This window comes from Notamacropus eugenii, chromosome 1 (genome assembly GCF_028372415.1).
Source record: "Notamacropus eugenii isolate mMacEug1 chromosome 1, mMacEug1.pri_v2, whole genome shotgun sequence".
Taxonomy (NCBI): Eukaryota; Metazoa; Chordata; class Mammalia; order Diprotodontia; family Macropodidae; genus Notamacropus; species Notamacropus eugenii.
This window is the reverse complement of record NC_092872.1, coordinates 196,639,345-196,665,943: the sequence shown is the minus strand read 5'-3', so window position 1 is coordinate 196,665,943 and position 26,599 is coordinate 196,639,345. Positions and strand designations below refer to the sequence as shown.

General features: G+C 40.5%; 1 protein-coding gene across 1 annotated transcript; it reads right to left on the bottom strand.

Moving 5' to 3' along the window:
- Positions 1-489: 489 nt before the first annotated feature.
- KCNK18 (potassium two pore domain channel subfamily K member 18) lies at positions 490-23,162 on the bottom strand. The gene is made up of 4 exons (XM_072623646.1): positions 22,940-23,162; positions 17,534-18,000; positions 10,088-10,234; positions 490-1,374 (listed from the first exon to the last, which is right to left on the bottom strand). The coding sequence occupies exons 2-4, from the start codon at positions 17,910-17,912 to the stop codon at positions 578-580; spliced, it is 1,323 nt and encodes a 440-aa protein (XP_072479747.1). The 5' UTR covers positions 17,913-18,000; positions 22,940-23,162; the 3' UTR covers positions 490-577.
- Positions 23,163-26,599: the final 3,437 nt, after the last annotated feature.

Genomic DNA, 26,599 nt, shown 5'->3' with positions numbered 1-26,599 from the left:
AATAATTAAAGTAAGCTGAAAAGAAGACGATTTTAGGGAGATGGCATCATTGGTTTCTAGTTATTGGAAGGGCTGCCATATTGAAGGACAGAGAAACTTGTTCTGTACGGATACAGAGGCCATATGTACTTTCTCATAATAAGAGCTGTCTGAAATAGAGTAGGCTGACTACCTAGTGAAGGAGTTAGCCCCTTATTACAGGAAGTTTTCAAGCAAAAGTTATAGTCACTTCTTAAAGTACCGTGGAGGAGTATATTACTCTATTAGGCAGGGAGTTGAGTCTCGATAATTTCTAAAATCCCTTCCAATTCTGTGATTTAATGAATACCAAATTTCTTACAGATTTCTGTGAATGAACAAGCACCACCTTCCCTTTTCCACTGGCTAGTGAACTTCCCATTTTGTGACAAATATTATGATGATTTGGTAAAGTGTGGAACAATTTGTCCTGGAGCAGTTTGAAAGCAATGAAGACAATCATTTCTAAGGTCCCTTCCATCTCTGGGATTTAATGAATACCAAATTCCTTATAGATTTCTGCAAAAGAACCCTAGCATCACCTTCACTTTTCCATTGGCTAACGAATGTCCCACTTTGTGACAAACATTACAACGGTTTGATAAATATGGAACAATCTGTCCTGGAGCAGTTTGAAAGCGATGAAGACAATTTCCATGCCAAGAACAATATAAATGGAACAAAAGAGAAAAACAGAAGTCTGGTCCAACCTGATATCCCCAAACCCAATTGTGGTAAATGTTATAAAGCAAAAATAGAATGCGGTCTCAAAGTCCAATCGAGTTTCCCAAAATGGTAGAATTGCTGCTCCAAAGGAGATGTAGGCAAAAACAACACAGGCAATCACCAGAATGGGAACATTGAAGCGTTGAACTATTCTTCCTATATCTCTCAAGCTTTTGTGACGAGTGTGATGCAATTTAATTTCCTCCAGCTCAGGACATGAAATGCTCCATTCCATTTGAGGGGTAACATGCAATGTGTTGTTCTGCCCTTTCCCCACAATCTTTTCAAACAGTTCCATATTCTGGTGTTGTTCCTTCAGTTTTTGATGAGTTGTTTTGCTGTCTTTTTGAATGTTAATGTTATAGTCTGATTGTTTTACCTCAACATGAGGAAAGGTCTGATTGACGTGATCAGGGTCCGTGCCTCTATGACTAAACCTTCTGATCTGTGATATTGTGACATGAGGGACATGAATATTTTTGTAAAAATTATTGTAAATTTTAGATATGATGGATGCTAGGGCATCTCCAAGGGTTGCCATAACTAAGAACATTAAAGGTATCCCAAAGAGAGCATACAGCATACATACTATTTTTCCAAGTCTTGTTTTGGGATAGATATGGCCATAACCTAAAAAGAGAAGAGACATGAAGACTTATTTTACAAAAAGTCTAAGAGAATCATTTACCATTCCTCCTACCCCTCCCCCCATCACATAAAACACAGCTACCTTGAAGATGCGAGTTATAAAAACTTCAAAGATGTGGTGGCATTCATTAGAGCTACTTCCAGGGATATGCATGCTACTTTTTAGTAGATCTGCAGTTCAGATCTGCAATAAGCACTTTGGTAGGGATGATTATAGTTCACTTCAACAGTTGCTATTTTAGAGTCAAAGGCATGGAGAAGTCTTTGTATGCCAACAGGCTGTCCTGGGCAACCAGAATCAGTACTGGACTGATTTAATAATATAAGAATCTACTGCCACACTGGGCCAGACTCTGTCCCTCCCTCCAGCATAGTGTCTGGCAGATATGGCAAGGATAGTTTAGGAGAAGCCATTGTGATTCTTTTTGATGGTCAGATTCAAACCCCAATTTCCTTATCCCCAACATCCCAGTTACCTTATTGTGGGTATCCACCATAGTTCTGTTATGGGTCCCCTTCTCTCTATACCCTCTCTCAGGAATCTCATCAGTTCTCATAGGTTTAATGATCATTTCTACACACAGATGACTCCCAAATCTAAGTAATTCTTAATAGTCTTTTTCCTTAACCTCAGTCCCACATTACTTAGTTGCCTTTTGGATGTCATTATATGTCCTTTAGACATGCCATTTCTTTTTATGCCTTACTATTTCTAAACCCATTCTTCAATCTCTCTCTCACTTCTTTCCCAGGCTAACGCTAGATAGATAGATCTATACACACACACACACACACACACACAGAGATACACACACACACATATATATATATATATATATATACATATCTATGCAAATGTGTATCCATGTATACATAAAAATACACAACATACACACACATATCGGGATGACAGAGGGAGCAATTTGGTAGAGAAGTTGGGATAGAAGGGGATCACTTGAACAAAGAGATGGGTTGATCTTGGTAAGGAGTAATGCCATTTCATCATGTAGGACAGGGTTAAAGAAGGAGATAGTGGCAGAAAGTACCCCGAGTGATAGAATGTGAAGAAGAGGGGAGAGAAAAAGGAGCTCATAGAAAATATTCTCAGTTTTTTTCTGTAAAATATATTGGAAGAAGCTGAGTTTAAATTTTAAAAAATTAGTTTCCCAAGTGAATCAAATCATGAACTCCAGACCAGAGGTTCCAGTTATGAGCCATTTATTCAATGTCTATTTAGTGGTGTCTATATGAGTGAAACTGTGTGTTAGGGGCTGTGTGGGATTGATTTAAAGGAGATCCAAGGACAAATAAGACACCATCCTTTGATCTCACAGAACTTACAGACTAGGATGACAAAATATGGACATATGACTATGATAAAGGTGAAAGGGATGAGGGCACAAGGGAGACTCAGGCTTTCTCCAGGGGTCAGTTCATGTGTTATTTCCATTAGGAAGGCTTTGCTGATACTGCTCCATGTTCATACACCCTCCCCTCCTCATCTGCTGTTTACACAGCAGGTACAGTGGATGAATCAGGAAGACTTAGGTTCAAGTCTCACCTCGTACATTCATTAGCTGTGTGACTCTGGATAAGACACTTCAACATTTATGTGTTTCAGTTCCCTCATCTGTAAAATTAGGGGACTGGACGCAAGGGCCTTTAAAGGTCCCCTCCAGCTATGAATCTATGGTACTATCAGCCTATGTTGTATCTTCTCAGTAGAACATAAGCTCCTTGGCAGCAGTCATTGTTCAGTCATGTTCAGTCATATCCAATTCTTCATGAATCCATTTGGGGTTTTCTTGGAAAAGATGCTGAAGTGATGGTTTGCCATTTCTTTCTCCAGTTCATTTAATAGATGAGCAAACTGAGGCAAACAGGATTCAGTGACTTTCTCAGGGTCACACCACTAGTAAATGTCTGAGGCTAGACTTGAATTCAGGTCCTCCTGACTCCAGGTCAGTTACTCTATCCACTGCACCACCCAGCTGCCCCAGAATCTTTCTGTCAGACTGAAATTTAAAGAACAACAATCAACAACATTACCTCAGTTTATCTAGCACTTTAAAAAGTGCTTTTCTCAAAATAATCCTGTTTGATGGTTAGGGAAACTGAGTCTCAAAGAATAATAATTATTATTGTTATTATAGCTGACATTTATAGAACACTTTACAATTTGCAGAGAGTTTTGTGCACATTATGCTCATTATTTCATGCAAAGTGATATGTGCACAGGCCCACAGCTAGTAAATGTCGGATCAGATGTTCTAACTATGAGTTCTGCTTTCTTTTCACTATACCAGGAATGTCAAACTCATGTAGAAACAGAGGTCACTAAACTGTACCCAAAGACCCCTGGAGGCACACATTAACTTTGAAAATCACATATGGACATTATTGACATATTATTGTATTTTTATTTATTTTGTTAAGTATTTCCCAACTACATTTTAATCTCGTTCTGGCACAGTATGGTGGCCCCCTTTGGATGCCTGTGCCTGGATTTGTCACTCAACCCTAAGTGATAGTAGACTTAGTTCATTATAAATAAAGGCCTTATCCTTCTAGCTCTCTGGCTAAAGACTTAAAAACTCAGCAGGGAAGTGGATAGGTTTCAAAGGCTACCCTTGGAAAGGACCACTGTACATAATTACTAGATACAGAAGTACGTAAGGGAAAATTGGATAATTTCTTTGAATGCATTGATACATTCCAGAGTTCACTTTCTCCATCTCACTTAAACTGTTCCTGTTCAATACTGTCTTTGCAATTGATTGGATACAGAAAATAGGGTTTCCTAATGCAAAGTGGCCTCAGAAATGGGGAATAAATCGTAGCTGACTTGTCCTACTCCTGGCAGGTGTTTCCGTCTACAACCTAATGGAAGCACTGCATTATGGGAGTCGTGAAAAGCAGCCCAAAGCAGTAGAGGAGGAAATATTATCAGAGGGCTTAAAAAGTACAAATATTGATTGTCAGCACCGCAGAAAATGAGTCACCATTGTCTGACTTTGGATGATCACCAGACGTTAAGCTACATGCTACATCCTAACTGAATTTACAATGAGATGTATTATCATTTCCGGGAGTTTTAACTAAGACCAACACTAATGTATTTCCATTAGAGGAGAAAGAAAAGTTGGTTTGAATTTTGCATTCTTTTACATCCACATGGTCTTTGCTTTCTGAGTGGTTGTTTTAAAACTCTCATCATTAAGCAATCATTCTATTTCCTAAGCCAACCTACAATTGTCTCTGTCAAGGATACAGGTTTCAATGAAAAGTTGAACATTTATTATATTGTGTACAGAGGACTGTGCTATGTGCTAGAGAAGATATGACCTCATGGAGTCTATAGTCAAAGAGGGGAGATTCCAATACCAAAAACTGTAATGCACTATCATATAAGGGGTAGGGGGTGGACCTCTGAATTCATTACCGTAGGAGAACTCCCAGGGAAGGAAAGTCTCTCCACAAAAGCTCTATGAATTTTAGCTCTTTGTTTGGGGGCAGAAAAATGGCACAGCCAGATTTATATGTGAGAAGACTAGTCTGGCCGCAATACAAAGGATGGATTGGAGCATGTACAGAAAGTAGGCAGGAAGGCCCATCAGGAAGCTGTCACAACATTCAGGGAAGTGGTTAAAGAGTCATCCAACTGGGACTCCAGGAGAGAATGGATACAAGAAATAGCACAGGGGCACCATCAAGGAAATTGTATGATTGATCAGATCGCAAAGACAAAGATAAACCAGGATGAGTAAGCCAGAGGACTGGAGAGAGAGAGAGAGAGAGAAAGAGAGAGAGAGAGAGAGAGAGAGAGAGAGAGAGAGAGAGAGAGAGAGAGAGAGAGAGAGAGAGAGAGAGAGAGAGAATGAGAGAGAGAGAGAGTAGGACAAGGCAAGAGGAGTGGGCTTGTGTGGAAAGAAATCATGCTCAGCTGTGAACATGGTAATTTTGAGGTGCTGGTGGGACCTCCAGGCCAGAGGTACTGAAGGCCTTAGGAGAGATGAATCTGGAGTGTGAAAGATAAGGATGGAAATATAGATCTGATATTTGTTAATAAATCAACAAGCATTTACTAATCACTGACCATTTGCCAGGCACTGTGCTAGGCCCTGGAGAGCTAAAGACAAAAATGAAATAATCTCCACTCCCAGGGAGTTAACCTTCCACTGGGGGTAGGCCACATGTATGTATACAGGGTATTCCAAAAGTCAGGTTTTAAGCTTTTAGCTTAAGGTGTTGATGCTCCTGTCATGTAATTATTATATTACATTCCATTCACATCAAACATTACATTATACTATAATGCCACATTAGCAATACACCATCATGTCTTGTTAATTATATATTTAAGCTTTAGTTTAAAATTATATCAAGACATTTGGGACATACCATAAATAAGAAGATATAAAGATTAAAGACAAAATAGTTGGGGGAAAGAGGTAGGGGGAAGGTGGAATCTGAGCTACCTTGAAGCAAGTAAGAAGTTCTGCATTCAAGTATGCAGTTCAGTTGAAACTGTGGGAGTGAATGGATCTGTGGAAACTGAGAATGTAGAAAGAGAAGGGGACCAAGGACAAACGTTTGGGTCTGTATTAACATCTAGCTGACTGAGTCCAGAGCCTAAGAAATCATTTCAGGACCACAAATAATAAATGTGCATATAATATATGCACGTGGTACTTGACAATTTCCAAAAATATTTCTCAGTATTTGGTGAGGATGCATTATGTACATGGTGCCAGGCACTGAGGTGGGCAGTTCAGATACAAACAAAAACAAGACAATCCCTGTCATTTCACTAAGAAGACAAATGATATTATCATATTAGTAAATATAAGATATATATGAAATTAAGTATTTATGTGGGGTGGGGTGGGGAGAGAGAGAACTAATAAGCAGGGAATCAGAAAGGGTTTCTTTAATGAGGTGATACTTGGGCTCAGTCTTTGAAGGAGATGGAGGGAAGAATATCCTTGTAGGCATGGGGGAGAGCCTGGGCAAAATCTGGGAGGTGGGAACTGGGATGTTGAATATAGGGAATATTTTAGCTGGAGTGTAGTTATGACAAGTAATGTGTAACCAACTTGAAAAGATAAGTTAAAGCCAAGGAAGAGATTTCTGTGGCAAACACATAATTTTGCACCTTACCTTAAAAGCAACAGTGAGCCACACAAGCTTCCTGAACAAAGGAGCCAAATGTTCAGACTCGGGTTTGGGGAGTATTAATTTGGTTGCTGTGTGGAGAGTGAATAGATGAGAGGCTAGAAGTAAAGACTAGGAGATTATTGTAATAGGCCAGGTGAGAGGTGTAATGGATGTGAGATGTGAGAGATGTTGTAGAGGTCCATCAGCCTGATGTGGCTATTGATTAGATATCTGGGATAAGGGAAAGGAAAGACTGGGGCTGAGTCTTAGACTGTGAAGCTGGATGACTATTACTCCACCTCTCTCTCTCTCTCTCTCTCTCTCTCTCTCTCTCTCTCTCTCTCTCTCTCTCTCTCTCGCTCTCTCGCTCTCTCGCTCTCTCTCTCTTTCTCCCGTCCTCCTCCTCCTCCTCCTCCTCCTCTTTCTCCTCCCCCTCCTCCTCTCTTCTCTCTTCTCCTCTCCTCTCCTTCCCTCCTCCTTTCTCTTCCTTTTCCTCTCCCTTCTTCCCTCCCTCCCTCTCGCTTCCCCTCCTCCCCCCTCCCTTTCCCTTTCCTCCTATCTCCCACATCTTTAATCACTCCTTGTATACTGGTTCCTTCCTTCCCTGCTTCCTATAAACACACCCACATCCTCTCCATCCTGAAAAACAACAAAAAAACAAACCCAACCCTCACTAGATTCTCTCATCCCTACTAGCTATTGTCCTGTAGCTCTCTTCTCTTTCTCAGCCAAACTCCTTGAAAAAACTTGAACCACTCCAGTATCTTTACCAAGAAGCCTCCCAAAGAGGGTCACAAAGAGTTGGGCACAACTGAAACAACAAGATTCATTGCCTACCCTTTATCTCTTCTTGTTCTATTTCACACCCTCTGAAATCTGGCTCATGTTCTCATCCTGCAGATGAAATTATTCCTTCAGAGTTACAGGTGACCTTTTATTTGCAAATCTAACGGCTGCTTCTCTGTTCTCATGCTTTTTGATCTTTCCACCCTAGTAGTCTTTGGACGACCCTCTCCTTCTAGAAAAATATTTCTTCTCTCTGGGTTTTCTTGATACTGCTCTTTCCTAGTTTTTCTTCTACCTGACTGCTCATTCTCAGTCCCCTTGACTGGATCACCACCCTTGTTATACTCCCTAACTACATGGAAAGCTATCTACATCAACTACCTTCACTTCCTCTCTGCTTTTTCCTTCTAAACCCTTTTGGGTGCCCCCCACAGCTCTGTCTAGGGCTCTTTTTTCTTTCTTCACTCTCTCAGTGACTGCATCAGCTACCATGCATTCAGGTATTATCTCTGCAGTTGACTCCTCGATCTACATCTCTAACCCTACGATTTTCTGAGCCCTAGTCCTGCATCTCTCCACTGCTGATGGGGTCTCATGTGCCACAGTTTAAGGAGGGTATATAACTACCAGATATCCCTAGGACATGAGAGTAGCAGTATATCTAGGGATCCAACTCACAAGTGCTTTTGAAAATTAAGAGAGTAGCTCAGAGGAGGTCTAGACTGTGGATCAAAAAACCTAGGCTCCAGTTCTTACCCTAACCACCCAGATAACTTTGAAAAAGTGATTTTTCCCCCTTTCCAAGCCTCAGATTGTCCCCCATTAAATGAGAGGATTGGTCTAGATGACATCTAAGACATCTAAGAGCCCTCCCAATTCTGAGATTCTGTGGCTCTGATTTTATATTTACTAGGTAGGGAAGAGGGAAATGGGCTTGTATTGTTCAACTGGACAACATTCCATTGGTTGGCGACTTAGAGGAAAACTTTTAAGTTTCATACTTTCACAAGGGGTGATGAAACTGACTGCTTTATAGTTCCACCCTTCCAGACAGGCATAGCAGATAACCATTGACCCTATGGAATTTGAGAGGGGCCCTCATTTCCAAAGCATCAATTCCCTGACTGTCATCCACATTTATTACTTTGGGTCTCAAAAAACCTTTCCATCTTTAAGAGTCCTCTTTTAAAATATAAACCCCTTAGGAGCTGCCTAACAAGACAATTGGATGAGTGGACAATGGGATTCAGGCAAATGTCCTTTGTAAGAGAAAGAGGACATTATCGATGGTAAGAAGGCACCGATCTGAAAATCAAACATCAGTGGTTGCCAAAGACAAGCTTTGGTAACTCCAGAACTTTGTTCATGTCTCTGGAAACTCTAATGGTTTCTAGCACTGTAGGAATTTACCTGGGGTTTCCAAAAGCTAATTCTGAACATGAATGTCTCTTTGCAATTTGAAGGCAAGGTTGGATAGTGCTCTATTAGGACATTTCCAGTTACAGTGAAATGGGGGTGAGGGTGGTGGCAGGGGGTGCGGGAGAGGAGGAGTTTAGGACCAGCCACAAGGAAGAAAAAACAAAATGGACAGTGGAAAGTGCAGGGTTGGTTCTGTGAGTGGAGCCAAGTTAAGCTGGATAATTACTAAGGCACAAATAGGACAAAAGGTGTCCTGGTCACAAAGTTGCTCCATGGCTGTAGACTACCCAGAACTGGAAGGAAGAGGATCCTGGAAAGGGGAGCAGAGTAACTCAAAATCACACAGGAAGGAGATAATTCAGGCCTCCTTAATCTTAACTCAATAATCTCTACTCCAAACTGTCTCAAAATAATTTATGCATATGGAATCCAATCCAAGGCCTAATTTCATGACTAAATGACAGCATTAAATGGGGAGTAGTAGAATTAACATCTAATTTTTAAATCTTGAGTTTTTAAAGTTTATCTTTAGGGTTCTCAGACTTCCAATTCTGTATCTTTTTATTTCCTTGATGGAGACTTTTTTTCATCCCAGAAAACTGCTCTTAAGAGAGCATCAGAAATACATTCACATTAGAGTATAAATGGCTAATGATGGTTAAAAAAAACACCTTTATTTTTAACAAGGTTCACATTTTTTAGCTAAAGGAGTTCAGCTCTAACAGTGAAATTTCACTATTCACAAATGGAGTATATGACTCTGTGTCCCCAGAGTCTGGTTTCAAGTCCTAGCTCTGACGTACACTGACAAGATGACTCTGGGCAAATCACTTAAGCTTTCAGTGCCTCTGTGAAATCTAAAGTTATATTTGCTGAGCTGCTCTGGTAAAGAGATTTTCCTCACTGGAAATTCCCCATATCAATGATGTCACAAATTTGGACCTCAAAACAAGAACAAAAACTTCTCTAAGTATATTAGAATATACTGTTTTCTCCATTAAAAATATAAGTTTTTGGAAGGCACACTCAAGTTTCCATTCATCTTTGCATGGTCAGGCCTAGAATATAACAGGGGATGAATAAATGCTACGTATCCATCAATGTCTCTCCAGAGAAAAGATCCTAATTTTCTGTTTTCTCCCTTTCTCAGTCTCAAAGGTGAGATTGAACCTGGAGGCCATAATTTGGGGTCTTTATAACAGGGGATGAATAAATGCTACTTATCCATCAATGTCTCTCCAGAGAAAAGATCCTAATTTTCTGTTTTCTCCCTTTCGCAGTCTTAAAGGTGAGATTGACCCTGGAGGCCATAACTTGGGGTCTTTAGTCTTACCCACTGTGGTAACTACAGTGCAGCAGAAAAATAAGGATTCCAGAAAAGACCACTCCTTGGAGCTTATAAGCCATTCCTGCTTCAGTTCATCGTGCATCAGCTTTTTAGTTATTATCATGAAGCTCTCCTTTCTATCTTTCTCGGTTCCTATAAAGGAAATGGGACATGTGAGATGAAGCAGTCAACTCAAGAACTACACTAGTCAAAGAGGCAGAATAATTTTCCCAGGGAGGTTTTTCTCCTGCCCAGGACAGTTAAATGCCTATTTCCTAGATACTGGACTGTAACAGCTATTAACACCACCAGGATGGAGGCTTGCTGCCCCCATATTCCACTTAGCTGAGATTCAAACTTTACTGACAACACAATGACTATATACTGCAGTTCTCTGAGGCCCTGGGAAAATACTAACAGTTTCTGTTGCTGTTGCCTCTTGGGTTTCCCCAGGGATTAATGTCAAGAGCACTGGCCAGAATCAGGAGACCTAAGTCTAACCCCTGCCCTGCCACCATATTGCTGTGTGAGCTTAGGGAAGTCAATTTCTCTGAACCATAGTTTCTCCATCCCACAATATGGTTTTTAGTAACCAAAGAATCTGTGAAAAGTGAAATGCAAGTCCCCTGAATTTCTATAAATGAGGGGGGCGATAGGCATTCACACATATATGCACACACAGATACACACACATATATGTATATATATGTTACTTCTACAAATTCTGTAATTTCTATGAATACGGGGAAAGCATTTATTAAGCCTCTACTGTATGCCAAATGCTGTACTAAGTGCGATTATAAGTATCATCTCATTTAGTCTTCACCACATCTATGTAAGGCAGGTTCTATTATTAAGATTATTATTTATTATTATTATTAATTATTATTAATTATTAAGGTAGAGTGACAGCTAGTACATCTCTGAGTCTGGATTTGAACCTGAGTCTTCTTCCTGAGCACTCTATCCATTGCATCACCTATATACCTCTATGAATGAAGGAAGTAATGAATGAACGACTAAAAAATAAAACATTTGTTAAGCACCTATTAGAAACAGAACCCACAGAAACAACTACAACAACCGTGAAGACAGTATCTGCTCTCAAGGAGCTCACATTCTAAATGAGGAAGACAACTCATGAAAATCCAGCTGTAGGGATGATGAAAAGGTCTAAGTGTGCTCAGTCCTGGGATTGGGCCTGGGATCTGGAGGGCAGAGGTCAGATGGCAAGGGCTGGATGACATTAGGATAGCAGTGATAGGCTAGATGGCAAGGCTTACTGGGTGTGCATTTCATCAGAAGGAATAGAGCTGCTGACTCCCATCTCAGTCAAGTAGCTAGAATAGGTCTGGGGGTAGACTAGGTCATGCCTAGAATTGGGATGCAAGAAACAATCACTTACAAGGAGTAGATATAACTAGGAGAGGCAGGCAATACGGCATACTGATTAAAAATGGGGACTTTAGAGTCAAGTAGTCCTGGGTTTGAATTCTGTCTTGGAGATACACTGGCTGCAGGCTCCTAAGCAAATTATTTAATTTCATAGTGCCTCCAAGCATGTTTTATTTTTGCTTACAAATAGCAAATCTGCATTAGGAAATAGGAATTTATTAATCAGGATCTTCCCAAATCCTTGAAAATACAAGTTTGGACAAAATAGTAGGACTGATTGAATTCAGTAATCACGTTTGGATGTGACAGTACCTGCTCCTCTGGCTGAGGGAGGGGGGGGTCGGGGCAAAGCCAGTATTTAAGTAACAAAGACTTTTTCAGAATTCAACTGACAGGCACAGCTAGATACTAACTAAAAGTTTCAGTCTTTTAGAGAAATCTTCCCAGTTTCTCAGTCAGTCTGTTTGACCAGTTATTCTAGTCTTGTCTGAGTAGAGGCGAAGAGTCTGAGATGTCACTCACCCAACTTTTCACCTATGCCCCACTTTTGCGCTCCTGAACCCATGTGGGCCAGGATGCCGTGGTCCTCCATAGGTATCCAGCTAGGGTGGATTCAAACAAAGCAGGATCTCCCTAAGGGACAGTAGTATCTCTAGACAGATTCTTTTTCCTCACCTATGGAGATCATTGCTATCATAAATGGGGGCTTGGAAGGGCCCATCTCTAGTCCAACTGCCCTCATTGAACAGATAAGAAAACTGAGACCCAGGTTCCTTCCCAAGCAGCAGAGGGCTGGATCTCAACCCAAGTCATCTAACTGCAAAGAAGGTGCTCACTGGCCAGCTCTCTCATAAGGCACTGTTTCCAACCCCAATCTGAAAGGGGAAGGTCACAGATTGGGTCATGTGACCTGAGGCTATTCAGTCCTGTTCTTAGAGAAAAGGAGATAAGCTGAATTCTCAAGAAAATAGCATTCCTGGGGAAGGAGCCAAGATGGCAGAGTAGAAAGATACACAGATGCTTAGCTCTTACCCCACAGCCCATAAAATACCTGTAAAGAAGAACTCTCAACAAATTCTAGAATAGCAGAAGCCACAGAACAACAGAGTGGAGGAGATTTTTGTTTCAGAGAGACCTGAAAAACTAACTGGAAACGTCTGTCACACACCAGACATGGAGCAGAGCCCAGCCTGGCCTTGACCACATGGCATGGAGAGGAGCAGATCCAAGCTGGCTACAGGGATGGAATCTCCAGCTGCAGTGCAGGTCCCTCAATCCACAGGCACCAAAGGTCAGTGAGAGGGTCTTTTCGGCTGGCCAAGAGGGGAGCGGGGTATCCCCATGACTCAGGCCCCCTTGGGAGACAGCAGTGGACAGGGGCTCCCAAAGCAGGCAGGAGCCTGTGTCCATTGTTGAAGGTCTCCTCATAACCCCCCCGAGGGAACTGAACCTCATGTGGTGGTCCAGCCCCCACCTGAGCAGCTGAACTTAATCTCACACTGAATAGCAGCCCCTCTCCTGCCAAAAGCCCTGGAGGCTTGGGAGAAGCTCTTTTGAATCTCAGCCCCCAAGTGCTGGCTTGGTGGAACTGGAGGTGAGGTGGATGTGGAGAGGAAACTCAGAAGTCAAGAAAAAGCTGAGAAAATGCCCAAAAGAGGGGGGAAAAAATAAGACCATAGAAGGTTACTTTCTTGGGGAACAAGTATCTCCTGCTATCCTTTCAGATGAGGAAGAACAAGGCATACTGTCAGAGGAAGTCAAGGCCGTTGCCTCTAAAGGGAACTTAAAATGGGCTTAGGCAATAGAAGACCTTAAAAAACAAGTTAGCAGTTTACTAAAGGAGAACCAAAAAAATGCTGAGGAAAATAACAGCTTTAAAAAGAGGCTAACTCAATTGGAAAAAGAGGTCCAAAAAGCCAACGAGGAGAAGGAGGTTTTAAAAAGCAGAATTAGCCAAATGGGGGAGAAAGTTCAAAAGCTCACTGAACAAAATAATTCATTGAAAGAGAGAATTGAGTTCAGGGAAACAAATGACTATGAATTAAACCAAGAAGTTAGTAAACAAAACCAAAAATTTAAAAAAATAGAAGATAATGTGAAACATCTCATTGGAAAAACAGCTGACCTGGAAAATAGATCCAGGAGAAATAATTTAAAAATTATTGGACTACCTGAAAGCCACGATCAAAAAAAAGAGCCTAGACATTATCTTCCATGAAATTATTGAGGAAAACTGCCCTGATGTTATAAAATCAGAGGGCAAAATGGATATTGAAAGAATTCATCAATCACCTCCTGAAAGAAACCTGAACAGAGAAACTCCTAGGAATATTGTGGCCAAATTTCAGAGTTCCCAGATCAAGGAGAAAATACTGTAAGCAGCTAGAAAGAGACAATTTGAGTACTTTGGAAACACAACCAGGATAACGCAGGATATGGCAGCTTCAACATTAAGGGATCAAAGGGCTTGGAGTGGGATATTTCAGAAGTCAAAGGAACTGAGACTGAAGCCAAGAATCACCTACCCAGCAAATCTGAATATAATACTTCAAGGGAAAAAAATGGACATTCAGTGATATAGTCAAATTTGAAGATTTCATGTTGAAGAAAAGACCAGATCTGTATTTAAAAACTTGACTTCCCAAGACAAGAATCAAGAGAAGCATGAAAAGGTAAACAGAAAAGAAAAATCATAAAAGACTCTCTAAAGCTGAATTGTTTACATTACTACATGAAAAGAAAATATTTTTAACTTGAATCTTTTCTCAGTATTTGGGTAGATGGAAAGGTTGTACGCACATACACATACACATAGATAGATAAAGAGTACAGGGTGTGTTATATCAGAAGAGATGATATACACACACACACAAATACATAAAAATTAAGGGGTGAAGGAGGAAAATTCTGGGAAGAGAAAGGGAGTAATGGAATGGGGAAGCTATAACTCATAAAAGAGATAAGAAAAATCTTATTCAATGGAGGAGATAAAGGAGAAGGGGAGAGGGGGAAAAATAAAGCTACTCTCCCCACGTGTGGCTGAAGGAGGGAATAACATGCTCACTAAATTTGATATGAAAATTTAAATACACCGCAGGAAAGCAGGAGAGAAGGCAACAAGTGGAGCGAGGGGAATGTTAGAAGGAAGGGAAAGTGGGAGAAGGGAGTCACTAGAAATAAACACTTTTGAGAAGGGACAAGGTCAATTGTAGGGGGAAAAATAAGGGGGGATAGGGTAGGTCAGAGGGTAATGTAATTAGTATTACACAACATGATTACTATGGAAGTCTTTTGCAAAACAATACATATTTAGTCTGTATTGAATTGCTTCCTTTCTCAGTGGGGCTGGGGAGGGAGGAGGGGAGGGAGAGAAGTTGGAATTCAAAGTATTAGAAACAAATACTGAGAATTTTTATTGCATATAATCAGGAAATAAGAACTACAGGGATAGGGGTATGGAAATTTATTTTGCCCAGCAAGAAAAGAGAAGATGGGGATAGGAGAGGGGTGGGGGTGTGATGGAGGGGAGGGTACATTGAGGGAAGGGGTAATCAGAATGCAAGGTATTAGAAAGTGGGGGGAGGGGAGTGATGGGGAGAAAAATTGGACATGTTACAAGTGAGGTAAAAGCAATTAGTATTAAAACAATAGACTGAATTAATTACTGAGAATAAATCAATGACATCTTTAGTTTGGAGAAAAGAATTTCAGTCTAAACTTCCTAGAGGAAGGTAACCTCAGGGAAAATTTGGCATTGATGGAAAAGTCAAGATTTTAATGGTAAATTTGATTTTATGATTGCTATTTAATCAGGAACTAGAACATGTATAGAAAGGCATGTAGCCACTTAAGACTTGCCTCAAAAGATGTTCCTTAGTTAAAGTGAAACTATAATCACATTTGAAACCTGGTTGTTGGAACTTGCCATTTTTAGATGCTATGGGACTATTAAGTGACTGTTCTTCTGAGTCTAACTCCAGGTATGGGTAACAAGAAAGGTGATCTGAGCCTCCAGTCCATGATGCCAGTAAGCTGATGAGATGCTGGTATGAACTGCATAGGTGATCTCAAGGGAAGGGTGGGAGAGCGGCTGTTCAGCCTGGGCTGAGGTGGGATTCTCCTGACTCAATTTCCCCACTGACACCTGGCAGACTTTAAACCTGACTGAGTGCAAGTGGACTGTCTAATCCTGCTTGGAATTGACATGAAGTTGGGGAGATATTGTATCCCTGCAATGTCCTTACTATTGGTGGCAATTTCCTATAGTCAAAAAGTTTGTAAGCTTAATGCCAGATCTATTCAATTATAGATTATGAGTAGGGGAACATCCGAAGTTAAGTCTAAAATTAAGCTATTAGTCATAGGACTTTAGACCAACAACAATAAGTTAGGGTCCTTTAATTCTTAGTAATACTGCGGAGATAGGTCAAGAGCTTGTGAAGTTAGCAACATAAATATTATCTGTGTCTCAGTTGGTTAACGTTTAAAAAAAAAATTCTCTTGTGGTCCATATTGTAAATGTGTTAAAAAGATGTATCACCTGACCAAAAGTTTGAATTGCTTTATCTGTTATAAACTGTGTTAAAAATAAATAATGAGAAAAATAAAGGGTTTTAAAAAAATAGCATTCCTGAAGCACTACTTTAAAGTTTGGTTTGGGTGGTAACACTGATAAGCCCTGACATCTCCAGAGCAATTAGGTGCTTTTGACTCTTCCAAGGACTTCCACATGTGTTGTATACACATAGAGAAGAAAGGGTCCTAAGAAACCCTCTAGTTCAAACTCATTTGACAGTTGAGGCTAACAAGACTCAGGGAGCATTTTACTTTAAGATACAGAGGGCTTTTTAAAGGGAGGAGATAGCACATGAAAACTAATAAACAAACAACTAGTCCTGCATCTGGAGTCAGAGGCTTTGATTGTAATCCCAATTCTGCTACTTACTATCTTACCTAGATGACAGTGACCTCTCTCTAGATCTCAGTTTCCTCATCTGCAAAATGGAGTCAGGGTAGATGAGTAGAATGGATGGGGGAGAGTCCTTTAAGGTCCCTACCAGTTTGGGAACTATAGCCTTGGCCATCATGGCAGATGTAGGATTAGAACCTGGTTTCTCTATCGCATAATGATATCCTTCCAGAGCCCAACATATTTAATAGGAACCGTCACCAAGAAAACAAAAACCACTGCCCCCACCAAAAAAAACACTCCCCCCACCAAAAAACCCCACCAAAGTGACTTGTTTAAGGCCATTAGCAAGTCAGTAGTAAAACTAGGACTACGCTCTTATTTTACCATGAAATTTTTCCTTGAACTCAACAAAGAGGAAAGGGTTGAATACTTTGAGCAGAAAAAGCATTTCTGGTCAGTTTCTTGTACCAAAGCCCAGCATCCTAACAAGAGTTGGGCAATCAAGGGTTACTGTTCAGAATTTGGTTGGAGGGGAAGTGGGGCTAGTATTCAAGGCAAATTTTCTGGAGGACCAAAAGTTGTTTCCCTAGGATGCCTGAACCCTAACAGCCCAGAAGATCTCTTCAAGTACCCCCAAATGGATTGTTCATGGGCACCAGAGTTGCTAGCTATAAGTACCTAGCAAACCCTCAACATCTAAATACTCTGACATTTCATGATGTCAGCCTCATCAGGAGTTGGCAGCTCATTCAGAACAACCTCTTCTCCTGGGAACTATTACAACCTCCCTTGGGATAACCTAATAGTCACCAAATTCTCATGCCAGGAAGCTAAGCAAGCAAAGTGAGAAGTAGTTAGGGAGTTGCATCTAAAGGAGCAGTCCTACTTTCTGCTAGTTCTGCTGAAAGGATGAGTCTGGCAGCCACATTCTCAGACTGGATCCCTGAGGGATTCTGCCCACTGAATGCCACAGCAACCACTTAATTTAAAGATAATGAGAGCTAACCTCAGAAAACCAAACTCTTCAAAAGAAAATAAAAAAGGTTCACTTAAAAAAAATCAACCAAAAACCTTCTAAACACACCTTTTTAGAAAGTCAAGAGTTCCCCAGACAGTTCATCTTGGTCAGTGGGAATTTCACATACCTGTTTTATTGCTTTCATAGTTAGTCCAGAGTTTGTTCAAAAATGCCTCAAATTCAACACTTCTGTCATTCCTACCACCTTCAATAACACAGAAGAGAGCTGCTCCCAGCAGGGCATAGATGATCATGATAGAGATGAAAAAGAGCTGTGGGAAGATGCTCCCAAAGGCTCTGTAGCAGCGGTTCCTTTTTGATGTTTCATTTTCCTCTTCAAATACTGGAAGTTTCGAGAGGTGGAGTGACGCAAGGTCAATGGTTGGGAAGTAAGAAAGCCTTCCGGCAGTAGTCCCTTTCTCATTTGGTAATTGGGATGTCTCTTGGGCAGGGCTTGGAAAATAAGACAATCGTCTGCCTGCAGCCTGTTTGTCATTCACAACCATCCCACAAAGATGGAGAAGGATGGGGGAGCTTTTTACTTTCACTGCATTAGTTGAGAATATCCCAGAAGAGTCAAGAAGCTGCTGGAAACTAATTAGATCAAGAAGATTTTATCAGATGACACCCTAACCCCCATCACCATCACCCCAAATTGCTATTGATTTGGCCAGCTGCGATGCTGACAGAGACCCACTCTGTAGCTAACAGCCAGTGGTTTGAGAAGAATGGCCTTAATCTGGTGTTTTGGTTTTCTACCCCACCCCCCATCTTTAGCTTTCAAAAGGTGGTATCTGTAGTAATTCTCAAAATGTTCAGTGGGGTTATTTTTTTCTTCAATAACCCAAAAGGCAACCCTACACATGGACATCACCAGATGGTCAATATTGAAATCCAAATGATTATATACTTTGCAACCAAAGGCAGAGAATCTCTATATAGTCACTTAAAACAAGATCTGGAGTTGACTATAGCTCAGATCATAAGCTTCTGGTTGCAAAATTTAAACAAATTGGAGAAAATAGGGACAACTATTAGATCATGTAGCTATGACCTAAATAGAATCCCTTATGAATATGGAGTAGAGGTTATAAATAGATTAAAGGAATTATACCTGGTAGAGTACCCAAAGAACTATGCAGAGAGGTTCAATATTATATAGCAGCAACCACAACAACAACAAAACTGTCCCAAAGAAAAAGAACAAGAAAGCAAAATGTCTACCTGATGAGACATTACAAATAACTGAGGAGAGAAGGGGAGGAAAAAGAGGAGAAGGGCAAAGATAAAACTCAGCTGAATGCAGAATTCTAGAGAGCAGCAAAGGAGAGATAAGGAGGTTTTTAAGAATGAGCAATGAAAAGAAATAGAAGAAAACAATAGAAAGGGAAAGACAAGAGATCTCTTCAAGAAAATTAGAAAGGGGGTATCAAGGGAATGTTTTACACATGATAAAAGACAAAAATGGTGGGGACTTAACAGAAGTAGAAGAAATTAAGAAGAGGTGGCAAAAACGTACAAGAAAAATATTAACATCATTGATAACCACCATGGTGTGGTTACTGATCTAGAGCCATCCATCCTAGACAATGAAGTCAAGTGAGTCTTAGGAATCATTGCTAAGAATAAGACTAGTATAAGTGATTGAATTTTAGCTGAAATATTTAAAATCCAAATAGATGATGATGCATTCAAAATGCCAGCAAATTTGGCAAAGTCAACAGCAATCACTAAATTAGAAAAGATCAGTTTATATCCCAAATCCTAAAGAAGGTCAATACCAAAGAATGTTCAAATAATTGGACTATTGTACTCATTTCACACACTAGCAAGGTTATATTTAATATTCTGCAAGTTAGGCTTCAGTATTATGTGAACTGAGAATTACCAGAAGGGCAATATGGTTTTGAAGAAAGTAGAGGAACTAGAGACCAAATTGCCAACCTTCACTAGATTATGAAGAAAGCATGGGAGTTCCAGAAAAACATCTACTTCTATTTCACGATTACATTGAAGCCTTTGATTAGGTGGTTCACAACAAAATGTGACAAGTCCTCAAAGAGATGAGAGTATAAGACCATCTTACTTGTCTTCTCAGGAATAGGTATGTAAGCCAAGAAATAAAAGTTAGAACCAAAAACAAAACAACTGATTGGTTTAAGATTGGGAAAGGAGTATGATGAGGCTCTACATTGTCACCTTATTTATTTAACTTATATGCAGAGTACATCATACAACATGACAACTGGATGAATCAAAAGTCAGAATTAAGGTTGCCCCAGAGAAATATCAACAATTTCCCATATGCAGATGATACCACTCTGATAGCAGAAAGTAGAGAAGAATTAAGAAGCCTCTTGATGAGGGTGAAAGAGGAGAGTGTTTGAAGTTTAACATCAAAAGAAATTAAGATCATGACAATTGGTCCCATCACTTCCTGGCAAATAGAGGATGAAGAAATGGAAGCAATGTCAGATGTTATGTTCTTAGGCTCAAAGACCACTGCACACAGTAACTACAGCCATGAAATTAAGAGATTTGTTCCTTGGAAGGAAAGCTATGGCAAATCTGGAATAGCATACTAAAAAGCAGAGATGTCACCTTGCTGATAAAGGTCCATACAGTCAAAGCTATGGTTCTTCCAGAAGTAGTGTTATGACTGTGAGAACTGGAATAAAAGGAAAGCTGAGCTCCACAGAATTGATGCTTTTGAATTATGGTGCTGAAGAAGACTTTTGAAAGTCCCTCAGACAGCAAGGAGATTAAATCGGTCAATACTTAAAGAAATTAATTTAGACTATTCATTGGAAAGACAAACACTAAAGCTGAAGCTTTAACACTTTGGCCACAAAATGAGAAGATGAGATTCATTGAAAAAGACCCTGATATTGGAAAATATTGACTGCAAAAGGAGAAGGGGACAGCAAAGGATGAGATGGATCTATAGTGTCATGGAAGCAATGAGTATGAGCTTGGAGAAACTTAAAGAAGTAGTGGAGGATAAAAGGGTCTGGCCTGCTATTGTCCATAGAGTCACAAAGAGTTGGACATGACTGAACAATAACAGCAAATGTACTAAACACTGTACTAAAATGCTGGGGATACAATACTACAGTTCAAGCAAAAATAAAAATAGGTCCTGTCGTCAAGGAGCTTGTTCTAATGGGAGAAGACAGAACATAAAAGAGAACTGAAAAGTGGCAGGGATGGAGGGGGAAGGGATTAGAGGAGAGACTGAAGGTACTGGCACATAAGCATGGTTTTGAAGTCCAGAGAAAGGAACAGGGACAGGAGGGGAAATATTTAGAAGCACAAGATATAATTCTTGTCCTTTAATATGCTAGAATCCTAGATTCAGAGCTGGAAGGAACTTCAGGGGCTATCTAGTTTGACTCTTTCATTTTGTAGATCAGATTGAGGCCCACAGAGGTTGTGACTTACCCAAGGTCATCCAGGTAGGGTCAGAGTCATGGGAAGGAATGCTACACACATATGAAAGGCTAATCAAGACAAAAGGTATCACCAGGCTAAGCATGATGAATTACAGAATGATCAGTACTGCAAAATCATCCACTTCTGTGTACATTTCCTGGGATGTAGTAATAAATGATTGTTGACTTTACTTGGTATAGATAATAAATACTGGAGGAATATCATCAGAGGATGATAGAGCACATGAGGCTTGGGTGGCCTAGGAAAGCCTCCCAAAGTAGGGATTGGAGCAAGACCTCAAAGTAGAGATCTGAAAAGGTCCTCATTAAAACTTGAAAGTTGAACTGGACCAGTTCTGCTTGTTGACTAGAAATTAAGGCTAGAGCCCTATAAGGAAATAGTCATCAAGTCTCTGTAAATTGTGAAGAAATAAGAGTCAGGGAGATGAGAGTGCTTTTCCTCAAAGGAGCAAGGAAAGGGGAAAGCTAGGCTAAGAAGATGACAAGGCATCAAAGGATACCAAAGACCATAGGAACAGCATGGCAAGAAAGGTCACTTCTAAAATAAGAGTGGGAGAAGAACAAAATAAATTTCCTGGGAATAGTAGAAAGAAGTTGCAACCTAAGAGGCTGAAGGTTGAAAGCCTGGGAGGTATTTGAGGATTAGCAAGTAGTCCATTTCGGCTAAAGGGAAGAGTGTATGAAGGGGAGAAGGAGGAGATAAGGCTGGAGACAAATTAAAGATTTTGGACTTTATTCAGAAAGCAACAGGGAACCTTTGAAAGGTTTTGAGCAGAAGAGTAATAAGATCCCATTTATGCATTAATAAGATTAAACTTGGCAACTATGTGAAGAACACAGTGAAGTGGGAAGGACCTGGAAGCAGGGACAGCAGGAAGCTGCTGTACTAATCCAAGCAAGAGATTTTAAGGGGCTAGATTAGGGTGCGAGCAGCTGGGAATGGTAGGAAGAGGGAAGCTACAAGGAAAGCGGATAAGATAGAAATAATAGGACTCAGTAATTGATGGATGGAATTCTGTTTTGGAGAGGTGAGAATTTAGTTCAAAGCATCTAATGGTCAATCACCATGTCGAGATCTGTCATGGTGAGTGACTCAGTCTGTCTTTGAGATCTACTCAGGGTTGAAACACAGTGTTTCCTTTACTTCTACCTCGGTTGCATTTACTTGCATGCCCTTTGTAATGTGATGCAGTAAAAACCACAAAGATACATTATTCTACTATTCCACAGATGGTCCCTGGTAAACCGTGTGTACCTCCCACAAGAGGTATGTTTTGTGTGTGTGTGTGTGTGTGTGTGTGTGTGTGTTTTGTCTTTGCAATTATACCTGTGTAAGCCTACTGATGTTGCTTACTATGACTGTCGACCAAGGGGCAGCTGAGGTCTTACTGTGAATTTCTTTGATTTCTGGAAGCTTTCTTGGGGCCCTACTTTTCAGTCTTTGCTTTAAATTTTTCATTGTTTAAATGGTTGGTGACAAGGTCCTCTCTGGCCATTTCTTAGACTCTGCTTTGGATGATTTTGACCTTTTGATTGGTCAGGGCCACATTTATGGAATAAGGTTTTGTCAGAACTTCTTTCCTTAAAGAGAATAGAATCCGTCACAAATCTTGCCAAGCATGCAAAAACTTTACAGATGCATTTAATATCTCTTTCCTTTAGGATGAGATAATCTTCCAAATTTTTGGAGGGGGTAGTTTTGGTGGTTGTGTGGAGAGACCCATTTTCTTGAGCAAGTTCAGAATCCCCTTGTGTTGGCCAAAATGACAAGGACCATTGATTTTGTTCCTGGAAGGTATGCATAATGGAAGCAAGAATATGGCACAGGGATGGAAACCAGAGATGGAGCCATCGGGTGGCTTCCTTGGTTTGGCTTACACCTTTTGTTCTTGCCCCTGGCCCATTTGCATGAAACATTCCCATTGTCAATCAGGGAGTATCATGAGAACTAAGGGGAGTCTCTTTACTCCAGCCCCTTTACATCTTCTATGAGGTTTGATTGAGGGCAGTCCTTCACATCGGTTTGGGATACAAAGACTAATAATCAGGGGTCTGATAGGAATCAAAAGGAGTATTCTTACCCAAGTTAGGTGGTGGCTGTCATGGACCTTGAGGCAGTACTGGAAGCTTTTTCTGGTTGTCTGGGTTGGTGAGTTGAAGTAGTAGAAGACTCTAGGCTTAGAGCTAAATGAGCTTTATACTTACTTTACCAGAGAAAACGTTCTTAATTGTTACATCCAAGAAGATAGCAGCTTGGTATGTCAATGACAATGAGATCAGTGGATATGCCCAGTAGAAATAATGTCATCAAAAGTGGAGGTGTGATGATACCTAGTACAGACTAGCACAGTGACCTCATGGGCTTTGCATTGTTAGAGATGAGAGTTGCCCTAAGACTCATATGTCACCTGGCAACACCCATCCCTATGTGAGTGCCATCCAAGCATGTACTCCAGTCACATGGATTCTAGGGATATGTGCTTTTCCAAACAGGTTTTCTGGTCACATATACTTTCTGTATGTGACCCTTCCATCTGTGTTACCTGGTCATCTTGTCTGTGTGCCCTCCCTCACTTGTGGTGTTTGTGGGAAAAGTATTCTATTTATACATGGAGAGAAGAGGTGGGGGATATTCTTGTCATGTGATTTGCCACACTGATTAAATGTCTTCAGCCTTGAAATAATGTACCCTCAGGTTGGCTGATTAAAAAAAAAACAAAACACCCTTCAGAATGGTCCATGAGCTATATTTTGGGGAGAAACTGAAGTTAGTTCTTTTTTTAATGTTTATTTATTTTTAGTTTTCAACATTCATTTCCACAAAATTTTGAGTTCCAAATTTTCTCCCTATCTCTCCATACACCCCACCCCAAAACACCCTGCATTCTGATTATGCCTTCCCCCAATCTGTCTTCTCTAACACCCCTCCCTTCCCTTATCCCCATCTTCTCTCTTGTCTTCTAGGACAAGATAAATTTCTATACCCTATTACCTGCATTTCTTATTTCCCAGTTGTATGCAAAAACAATTCTCAATATTCGTTCTTAAAACTTTGACTTCCAACTTCTCTCCCTTCCTCCCTCCCCACCCACCCCCACTGAGAAGGCAAGCAATTCAATATAGGCTGTATATGTGTAGTTTTGCAAATTACTTCCATAATAATCATGTTGTACAAGACTAACTATATTTCCCCCCATCCTATCCTGACCTCCAGGGGGCAGCTAGGTGGTGCAGTGGATAGAGCACCAGTACAGGAATCAGGAGGACTTGAGTTCAAATCTCACCTCAGACACTTGACACTCACGAGCTGTGGGACCTTGGGCAAGTCACTTAAGCCAAACTGCTTCATCCTGGGTCATCTCCAGTCATCCTGATGAATATCTGGTCACTGGATTCAGATGACTGTGGAGGAGAAGTGAGGCTGGTGACCTGCACAGTCCTCCCTCACTCAATATAAAGTCAAGAGCAAGTCATGGCATTATTTCTCTGATGGCATGATCTTTGGCAATGAAGGACAAACACACACATCTTACCCCACATTTTTTCTATTCTCTCTTTTGACCTTGTTTCTCCCCAAGAGTGTTTACTTCTAATTTCTCCCTCCTCCCATTTGCCCTCCCTTCCATCATCACCCCTACCCTGCTTACCCCCTTCTCCCCTGCTTTTTTGTAGTGTAAGATAGGTTTTCATACCAAACTGAGTATGCATGTTATTCCTTCCTTAAGCCAAATGTGATGAGAATGAGCTTCACTTTTTCCCTCTCACTTCCCCCATTTTTCCCTCCATTGAAAAAAGATTTTTCTTGCCTCTTTTGTGAGAGATAATTTGCCCCATTCCATTTCTCCCTTTCTCCTCCCAATATATTCCTCTATCACCCCTGAATTTTATTTTTTAGATATCATCCCTTCCTATTCAACTAACCCTGTGCTCTCTGTCTATATGTGTGCGTGTGTGTTTGTGTGTGTGTGTGTGTGTGTGTGTGTGTGTGTATGAATCCCTCCAACTACTCAAATACTGAGAAAAGTTTCAAGAGTTACAAATATTATCTTTCCAAGTAGGAATGTAAAGAGTTCAACTTTAGTAGGTCCCTTATGATATCTCTTTGCTGTTTACCTTTTCATGCTTCTCTTGATTCTTGTGTTTGAAAGTCAAATTTCCTTTCAGCTCTGGTCTTTTCATCAAAAATGTTTGAAAGTCTTCTATTTCATTGAAAGACCATTTTTTCCCCTGAAGTATTCTACTCAGTTTTTCTGGGTAGGTGATTCTTGGTTTTAATCCTAGTTCCTTTGACTTCTGGAATGTCATATTCCAAGCCCTTTGATTCCTTAATTTAGAAACTTCTAGATCTTATGTTATCTTGATTGTATTTCCACAGTACTCAAATTGTTTCTTTCTAGCTGCTTGCAATATTTTCTCCTTGACCTGGGAACTCTGAAATTTGACTCCAATATTCCTAGGAGTTTCTCATTTTGGATCTCTTTCAGGGGGTAATCAATGGATTCTTCCAGTATTTATTTTGCCCTCTGGTTCTAGAATATCAGGGCAATTTTCCCTGATAATTTCATGAAAGATGATGTCTAGGCTCTTTTTTTGATCATGGCTTTCAGGTAGTCCCATAATTTTTAAATTGTCTCTCCTGGATCTCTTTTCCAGGTCAGTTGTTTTTCCAATGAGATATTTCACATTATCTTCCATTTTTTTATTCTGTTGGTTTTGTTTAGTAATTTCTTGGTTTCTCATAAAATCATTAGATTCCATCTGTTCCATTCTAATTTTTAAAGAACTATTTTCTTCAGTGAGCTTTTGAACCTCCTTTTCCATTTGGCTAATTCTGCTTTTTAAAACATTCTTCTCCTCATTGGCTTTTTGGACCTCTTTTGCCAATTGAGTTAGCTTATTTTTAAAGGTTTTATTTTCTTCAGCATTTTTTTGAGTCTCCTTTAGCAAGCTGTTGACTCACTTTTTATGATTTTCTTGTATCGCTCTCATTTCTCTTCCCAATTTTTCCTCCATCTCTCTTACTTGATTTTCAAAATCCTTTTTGAACTCTTCTATGGCCTGAGACCATTGCATATTTATTTTGGAGGTTTTGGGAGCCTTGACTTCTTCTGAAGGTATGCATTGTTCTTCCTCATCTGAAAGGATGGAAGAAAATACCTATTCACCAACAAAAGTACCCTTCTATAGTCTTATTTTTTCCCTTTTTGGGCATTTTCTCAGTCAGTTACTTGACATTTGAGTCCTTTGTCAAGAGGAGGGTATACTCTGGGGACTTGTAAGTTCTCAGTTCCTCCAAAGTGACACAATCAAGAGAGAGGAGTTATTCCTCTCCTGGCCTGTGCACTGCTCTAGGAGCAACTAAAATTTTTCTGTCCAGAATCTGTGAGTAATAGAATTTTCTCTCCACAACTGCCTCTAGCTCCACCACTATGTTCAGGGCTGAGATTCAGAGCAGCTGCTCAATTCCCCCAGGGGCTTTAGGCAGAGGGCTCCACAAATGGACACTGCTGTTGCTGCAGCTGCTGCAGCAGCTGCTGCCTCTGCAGCTGACTGGGGCCAGGGCTAAGGGAGCACCTTGCTCTCTTCTCTCCCAGTTGGAAAAACTTTCTCACTGACCTTTGAAGTTGTCTTTGGCATTTGTGGGTTAAGGGATCTGAGAACCTCCACTGCTGCTGAGGATTCCTCCCCTGAAGCCTGTTCCTGTCCTGTTCTTCTGGTGCCACATGGCCAAAGCTGAGCTG